The sequence below is a fragment of the Typha angustifolia genome, chromosome 13 (genome assembly GCF_048772165.1).
Source record: "Typha angustifolia cultivar Huaian chromosome 13, ASM4877216v1, whole genome shotgun sequence".
NCBI classification, from domain to species: domain Eukaryota; kingdom Viridiplantae; phylum Streptophyta; class Magnoliopsida; order Poales; family Typhaceae; genus Typha; species Typha angustifolia.
In genome coordinates, this window is record NC_133251.1 from 14,807,787 (window position 1) to 14,816,018 (window position 8,232).

Here is an 8,232-nt window from a genome sequence, read left to right on the forward strand (position 1 = left end):
CAATCCGGCAACTTCCCCAAAATTTAGGCAATGTAATTGAAGTCTCCATCATTTTCTTTGAAGTTTCTCTACTGACTAGTCTGCACAAGTATCTTTCTTTCATTAATTATGAGATAGTTTGGAACTTTACTTGTAGTATATGGAAGTGTCCATCTCCATACATAAAGACAAAACACTCACATTTGATGGACATTAGGATCAAAAGATTAAGAATTTTTTTGAAAAAAAATTTATTAAAATTATTCACACTCGATTATAAATGAATATGTATCATTCAATCCCTATGTTTATTTTTAATGCCTAAAGAAACCTTGGATTAAATTTAACCTAACAACGGCGAAAAAGGAATATTCTATTTATTTTCAACATGAGAAACTAAAATACTTCTCATTATCTGACTTTAAAAGCTGGGTTCCATTTTACTTTTTATCTTAATCTTACAAAATTTACTCAAAGATATTAGGTTATATTTGTACCTATAGTTGTTTTAACTCATCCATATAGTAACAGGAGTACTAAGGTCAATGCCATTTTAAGATATTAAAAGTAAAATGCAGTGCTTGAATAATAAGTATCTATATAATAAGGTGTGAAGGATAATAGAAAAATCCCCTAAAAAATTACTGGCAACATCAATGTTGCGATTGATTGTCACATTATGTTTTCTATTTTGAAGGAAAAATATAAAATAAAGAGCTCAACCTTGGACTCATTCAATGTGCAAATCTAGCTTACTTACTAATTCTTAGCTGAAGTCTAAAGACATGCCTTCGTCCGGGACCCAACTAAGTTGAATGCTTGAACACAATTATGATCCATTTTAATCTTGAATTATTTTGCATTCCACGTGGGAAAGTTCCAAGTTCTCTTCCTAAATGCTAATACTTCAACAAATTGCTCCCTGGTATCAGAACAGAAATGTGTAATAGAATTTAACAAAAGAAAATAAAAGAGTGTTTGTAGAAAGGTGAAATGAATTAATCTGAAAGTTCTACAAAAATGTGTAACAAAAAGTAACGGGATCATTTCTGAATCTGACCAAAAATACAACACTTTCTCTACGAGACTAACCTAGGAGATTGACTGTAAACTGCTCCATGAATTCAAGTTTCATTCTATCAACCAAGAGAGTAAGAGATGAGGAAATTAGTATCAGAAAAACACAAATGCCTTGTAATTGAACCCCTCGTCAAATATGGGGGCAGAAAGCTCAGCAGGACCAGCATACCGAGTTTCTGAACTCAAATGCTTATGATCCTTTTGTGATAAATAAGAGAGAACAGGAAAAAAGAAAAGAGAATCCTTTCTTTAGGCAGCACATTTCCAAGTCCTTTTCTGATTCCTCTCTGCAAATTTGATGGCAAGAAACAAGATGTTAACCTTGGACCCTTTCATAAAAGAGGATGTAGGCCTCACTCTTGAGGACTTCGGATAATGAAACCTCTCGGACATGTGAATCACTAGCATAAAACCAGGAGGGCGAACTAATAGCTTTCTGGGTCCGGCCTCTGATCCTCTCCCCTCTCACATATGCAACATAATGCCCTCCTCCCATGCTACCTGAATGCTCCACCACTCCAATCAGGCGATAAGTATATTTCTCTTTCTCCCTACATCTGAAAGATAGACAAGAAAATGTAAGCTAATTTGCTTGCTTTCAATGCTGATGCATGAGTACAGTAGTCTTTAGTTGAATAAGAAACTATTAGTCCATGAAACTTAACAAGGCACGACATGCCAAAGTATCAACTTCCTTTGATTTTCACGAGCAATTAAGTTTAGAGACAATATACGAAGGCCATACAGACAGCCAACTTGTTACTATGGCAAACGGTCATTCTATTCAAGTCACCCCATATCTCTCACCACAGAAAGCGGGCATAGATAACATAGTACACATTACAAATACAAGTATATGTAATCCAAGAAAAATTGCAGAAGAAAACAGTTTTAAAGCAGATGTTACAACTAACTCACTCATATTTTACAGTAGAATGTTGGGAACTAAATGCACCACAGTAGAAATGTAGCAAAATTGGCAAAAAAAGCAAAGGAGCAAGAACAAATTAAACATCCAAACCAATACACCATCAGAAAAGTAACCCTCGTCCTAATTTGAAACTGCAATATTTACTAAAAGACATCCATATAGTTAGATGAGGGATGAGTATATCGAGTAATATTAAGTATAAATGCATATAGTTAGATGAGGGATGAGTATATCGAGTAATATTAAGTATAAATGCATATAGTTAGATGACGAATGATTATATCCTGGAAGATTAAGTATACTTATAGATTTGTCTTTCTGCTCTCAGTTCTCATCTTTAAAGCATAGATGTCAATCTAAATATATTAATTATTTACTACTTAAATCCATGACCATATAATAATTCATAAACCGCAAAAGTATGCAGATTAGCATGTGTCATTGATGCAACTGTATGTATACTGCTGAAGATAATGCTCTATTTGCAAGAGGAAGTATGCAAACAATCAGTCCATCTGTGCTAGAATTGTGTCTTTATACCTTCCACGTAACAAAGAAAACTAATAGATCTGATTCACATCTTCCTATTGTGTTTTCTGTCTCAGGAGATATGCTTGATTACCTTGCAGTCAGTCTCTATTCCTAGCTGATGTTACAATGACATAAGGTACTGCCATGAGAATATTCTCAATTTCGTATGCTCCAAATCTAGCGTGCTCCATTAGAGTCTCGCTCTCACACCCTTCCTCCACCTCTCCTGTGAAGTTAAGGATATGATACTGGAGAATTTTCTAAAACCTGCTATCTGTCGTCACAGACCGTGATCACAGATAATGTGGCATACCAACACTTAGTTTGATAACAAATCCAATTAAAATGCAGGCAAATGCCTTGTGAAGAATGACCTGTCTATTTTATGGCTTCTATCCCAACAGCATAGTCTAACCTCACACATGTAGAATTAAGAAATGTCATGGAAAAGCATTTCTTTTCAAATAATATAACATGCATATAACATCAGCTGCCTTTCCCTGTCATCAAGCAGCACATGTTCATAACATTGTACAATTTGAGCTCTCTGGTACATCAGTAATTTGTGTCAATTTACACAATTCAAAACAGTTCTATAATATCTCGTCAGGTTCTAAATACAGATCATAACCAAGATTGGTAGAGAACATTGCTTATCAGAATGTTGCATGAAAATAGCTACAGTAAGGACAGGCGAAGTCCTAATTTCCTCTTCTTAGGCAAAAATGAAGATATACTTCTAAGAAATAAAGACAAGAAAATTCAGCAGATATCAGCTTATGAGCATATAGCCATCAATAGAAAAGGCAAGAACTAAAGCTTAGAACACAAGGGTTGACATTAGAAGGCTAAAAGTCTTTAATAGTGTTGAGTACCTGGGGTCCACAAATGGTCTTATATCAAGCATCTCCTGGAAATTAACATGACCTTTCAATTTAGTCAATCGACCACGAGCATCTTGACTAAATCTCTTCAGATGAATTGTTAAAATAGGAGGTGCTTTACTGATAAGGAACCTTTTCATTGCATCCCTCATTATCTTTCTCCTTCCATACTTGTCATCCTTGTTTCTGTTATCTTGCCGTGGACATGTTTTATCTAATAGCCGCGATCTGCCCTTCCCTTCTTGATTGACTGCATCAACATTATCGTTCTCATAGGCACTTGACAGGCGTAACTCTTTACAATTGGGCAAACAATTAGAAGAAGCCTCCTCACCACATCCAGCATCTTGCGGATCATCTATGCTGCATGAGATATTTTCTTTCCTGCCTGAACACTCTTTGTTGCTAGATATTACCAGACCTGCCTCCATGATATTTTCCTCCTCATGCTTGATATCAGAACTGCTAAGTCGTTTACTTAATGCGGGGTTTAGTAACTCATTCTTCTCCTCTCCAGCTTCTCCACTTTTCAATCTCTTACTCTCTGATTGTCCTATTTGCACATGTGGAATTTGGGGAAATTTCCCTTCTCCATTCAGACCACTAGTCATTTCAGCATGCACATCTATGTTTGTACAGGTAGTTGTCATCTTACCATGGCCTAGAACTTTCATTTCAGAAGAGTTGGCAACCTCAACATGTAAACGTGATGAAGCATTTGCAACTTCATTTTCATCCAACAATGACTTCACAGACTCTGAATTTTCAGAGCTTGCAATGTCTTGTCCACAGGCTTCTCTCTGCTCCAAGCAATGGCCTGACAAAACCTCAGAACAACGCTCACAGTGCCACGCATGTTCATCAGTTAGAAGCTCTGGCTTTGTGAATAATGCTAAGCAACTATCAATAGATACAGGAGTATTGCTATTATCCACCTCATCTTGATTAAGCTCAGTGCCACTGCTATTCCAGAACATCACATCCATCTCTTCACCCAAGCCAGATTCTGTCTTGGATTCAGAAGTAACTTCGGGCTCATTGAATAGGTCGCCAAAGCCATCGAAATCCACTTCTGCTTTTTCAGCACCCAGTTCAGATGCGGTCTCCATACTTGATTCTCTTACTGAAGCACCAGTTGGGAGCATATCTTGGGGATTCTGAGAAGATGATGCTGTTCCATCTATCCCCTCGCTGGGGGCATCAAACTCTTTGTAAGGAAGCAAGATAACAGCAGAGTCTTGTACATAAGAAGGAACTGTATCTCCAATAAAGTTCTCTCCACAAGAATCTGAAGATACTACCTGCTCCTTAGGACAATTATCAATCTGAGACTCTGAGGTGACTTGTACATCATTTTTGGAACAATTTCCAACTGGAGACTTGGCGGTGCCATGTAAATTATACTCATTTTGATGGACCTGTCCACCATCAGTAGAATCTCCGCAAATTTGAGATTCTGTATTAACAAAACCTGGTTGAGCAGTGGGTTCAAGATAGTCCAACCACCAGAAAGCATTCTCCCTGTTGCAAGTATCATTTTCTCCTGGATTTGTTACAGAAGCAAATGACTCACTGGACTCAGAGGGCCCCTCTCGTTTCTCAATGATTTTATCTGCTTCTGAATCTGGTATAATGGACTCACTGCACTCTGCTGGAGACTGGTCCGCTACAGGAGATTCTCTGGGACTTGCCTTTTCTCGAATTCTACGGCTTCTGTTTTTATCTCTTGTGGACAGCTTATTCCTCTTAGGCAGTGGTGGAACCTTTTTGGATGGAGGCTTCTTTGAAGGAACTGGCAATGACAGATCAAGAAATGGCTCATGGACTACTGAAGTATGTCCACAATCCACACAAGACACGGTACTAGACAGCTGACCTCCAAAAATGGAGTCCATCATTGTAGCTGCAGAACTTGAAGTACTCTTCTCTTGTTCACTGGAAGAGTTCTCCAATTTCCGTGCAGTTATTTCTTCCATAGACAAACCATCTAGCAAGCATCGAAGCAATTCATGGCTATCTTGCTGTTGATACCCCCTGAACTGTGGAGCCTTTGAGCATATGCTTCCAAAAAGATTTTTTGGACTCAACACGCCCTTAGAATCGTCTGCACCGCTTGTTTCCAAGAAGAACTTCTTCAATGCCATAGTAAGGGGTCCAATAGATCTATCTAGGCTCACCATATACTCCCGCAACATATCAATGGAGAGAAGATTCTGCAAGACTGAATTAAAGAAACAAGTGTTTCCAAGGTTTGACAAGCCCCTGATCACGTAACTGTTCACACTATCGACAGCCAATGGTTCATGTCCATGTTCTGCCACTTTATCATCCACTGTCGATCTAGCCTCTCCATCAGATATCCACTCTGGTATCTCAATTGGGACCTCAGAGTTGCACGAAAAACACCAGGTAATACTCAGGTCATCAAACCGCACAGCCCAACAATGGTGATCCTGCTTCGCATGCCGGCGCGCATGGCCATAGGGCACGGAATCATTGACGCCACCCCCACAGAAATAATGACCACAGTCTAAACAAACCCAGACGTGATGTGGTTCCAATTTCTCCTCAGATGGCTTTGCACCACCTTTCTTCTTATGCTGCTTACCCTTCTCCTTGTTCCCCCTCCTACTAATGGGTCCTTCTCTACAATGCTCACATGCAATTCCATCCTTCAAAGATAGGACTCCTAAAAGAACTCTACTCAACTGTGAAGTATCCATCGTATAGTGATTACACTGCTCTCTATCCTTCACCTGTTCATCTCCCACTTCACCCTTCGAATCGCTCGGCTCCGAAACAGCTTGAGCTGATCCGGCCTGCGATCGCTGATGAATTTTACGGGGATTACGGGACTTTGTTTTCATCCTCTTCCCCATCGATTAACACAAATAAAAGTCGAATAACCGAATAAATAAAAGAATTGACGGGAAGAAAGACGCCAACTTTGGGGAACTGAAATCTACGCAACAAGAATAACTACGAAAACAGGAAAATTAGGCAGAGATGAACAAAACCCAGATGGGAAATCGCGATCTGAGGAGGACCCAAATCGTGGTGTTCACCCTAGAGCAAAGAAATCGCTAGATTATCAGAGGTAAGAAGCGAAAAAATAGTCGTCGACTTTACCTCGAAAAAAGATTTGGAGAGTGGATATATAGAGGTTGGAATCGATTTCAAAGTCGGAGAAGGATCTAGGATTCGAGAAAGAGAGAGAGGAGATGAGTTCGTGGTGCTTTGCCTCTTCCCACCTCTGTACAAAATTGGGAGAAAAAGGGGCAACAAAGCCGAGAGGAGTTGGGAAAGGGTTTATCTTTCCTTTTATGGGTTTTTTATTTGGGTACTATTTATTGGGCCGAGTTCTTGGCCCAATCGGATAAACGTATCGGGCCCAATGTAGATAAAATCTCTCTATAAACTAAGTATCCATGTAACAAATTCTCAAAATAAAAATAAATAAATAAATAAATAAAGAAGACAGAAGGAAACTGGGAAGAACTTGATATTATTATTATTATGATTATTATTATTATTATGATTATTATTATTATTATTATTATTATTATTATTATTATTATTATTATTATTATTATTATTATTATTATTATTATTATTATTATTGCATTTAACAAAATTTAAAAAAAAATATTTGGAAAGTCTTTTTTGATCCAAAGAGAACTAGCGATGAGATCATGCTAATTTATTAGGTTACAGAACTCTGATCCCGAAATTGTGTTTCGAGGTCTCAAATTTTAACGGTATCGATATAATTGAAACATCATTAAATTATTATTTATCTCTAAAAAGATATTCAATTAATATGTATATTAAAATAAATACTCTAAAGTATGTGTCTGGATGTGGTATAACTCTTGAAACTAGTTAGCTACGCTTAAACTTAAATAAAATAATTTAAATTAATTTATAAAAATATATTTAATTTTAAATTAATTTAGTGACGTTATAATACTTAATATGATATAAGAAAGTAATAATTTTAAGAGATATTTTCTCAAATGTCTATAATACTCTTTGCAAAGGATGAATAAAGAAAGAAGAGAGAAAAGATAGAGGATTGAAATTATGATTGCTTTGAGTTTTCCAAAGGTAAAAGGATAATTAAGTTTTATTAATAAATATAAAATATTAGATAAAAGAGGATAGAAAAGTTTAAATAGGTTGCCCTAGAGGGGTTTTGGAATAAATTATTGTTTAGATATAAAACAAGTATAGTGCTCACTAGATTAATTTAAAGTTATGCCTAAACCACATCTAAATACCTCGTAAAAAGTTCTTTTTAAATACAATTGCTACATAAAAATAATAATGAAAAATAAAAGATGCTTTAATTGATAATGTATCTTAAAACAACCAACAAGGAATGCTAAATTCTGTGAAGCAAATGTCTGAAACACCATTTGATTTTCCCAGATGGCGAAAGAGAAGTAGGAGAGATGCTGAGGCAGCTAAAGAGGGTAAAGATTATCAAGATCTTGGATGACTCATAAGAAGATGAACAGAAGCAGCAAAAAAATATTTATTCTTTTATTAACAAAAATATCACTTTTCTGTCACATTATCAAGCTTAGATGCTCTAAAGTTTATTAAAATTTTCTTTTATTTTAGAGGTGAATGAACTAACCCACCTCTCTTTCATTTAGAGACTACCCACCCATGAGAGCAAGCTTAATGTAGCCCTCTCTAACTTCAACCAATTAACATTCCAATAATAGTAACACCACTTATTTATATATAATTATATATACATAGTCCTATGTAAATATTTAACAACAACAACGAAGTAATATATGCATCGATCGCATCCAT

The 8,232-nt window shown here is 36.5% G+C and overlaps 1 protein-coding gene across 1 annotated transcript; it reads right to left on the minus strand.

Moving 5' to 3' along the window:
* Positions 1-956: 956 nt before the first annotated feature.
* On the minus strand, positions 957-6,686 carry LOC140773397 (ubiquitin carboxyl-terminal hydrolase 2-like). Its single transcript, XM_073115925.1, has 2 exons — positions 3,397-6,686; positions 957-1,616 (listed from the first exon to the last, which is right to left on the minus strand). The coding sequence occupies exons 1-2, from the start codon at positions 6,282-6,284 to the stop codon at positions 1,376-1,378; spliced, it is 3,129 nt and encodes a 1,042-aa protein (XP_072972026.1). The 5' UTR covers positions 6,285-6,686; the 3' UTR covers positions 957-1,375.
* Between the last annotated feature and the right edge of the window lie 1,546 nt (positions 6,687-8,232).

Bases quoted from the DNA above. Each gene is read 5' to 3' on its own strand.
- LOC140773397 (XM_073115925.1), bottom strand. From the start codon at position 6,284: ATGGGGAAGAGGATGAAAACAAAGTCCCGTAATCCCCGTAAAATTCAT. The intron at 1,617-3,396 runs GTACTCAACACT...TCTATCTTTCAG, and splicing joins AGACCATTTGTGGACCCCAG to ATGTAGGGAGAAAGAGAAAT.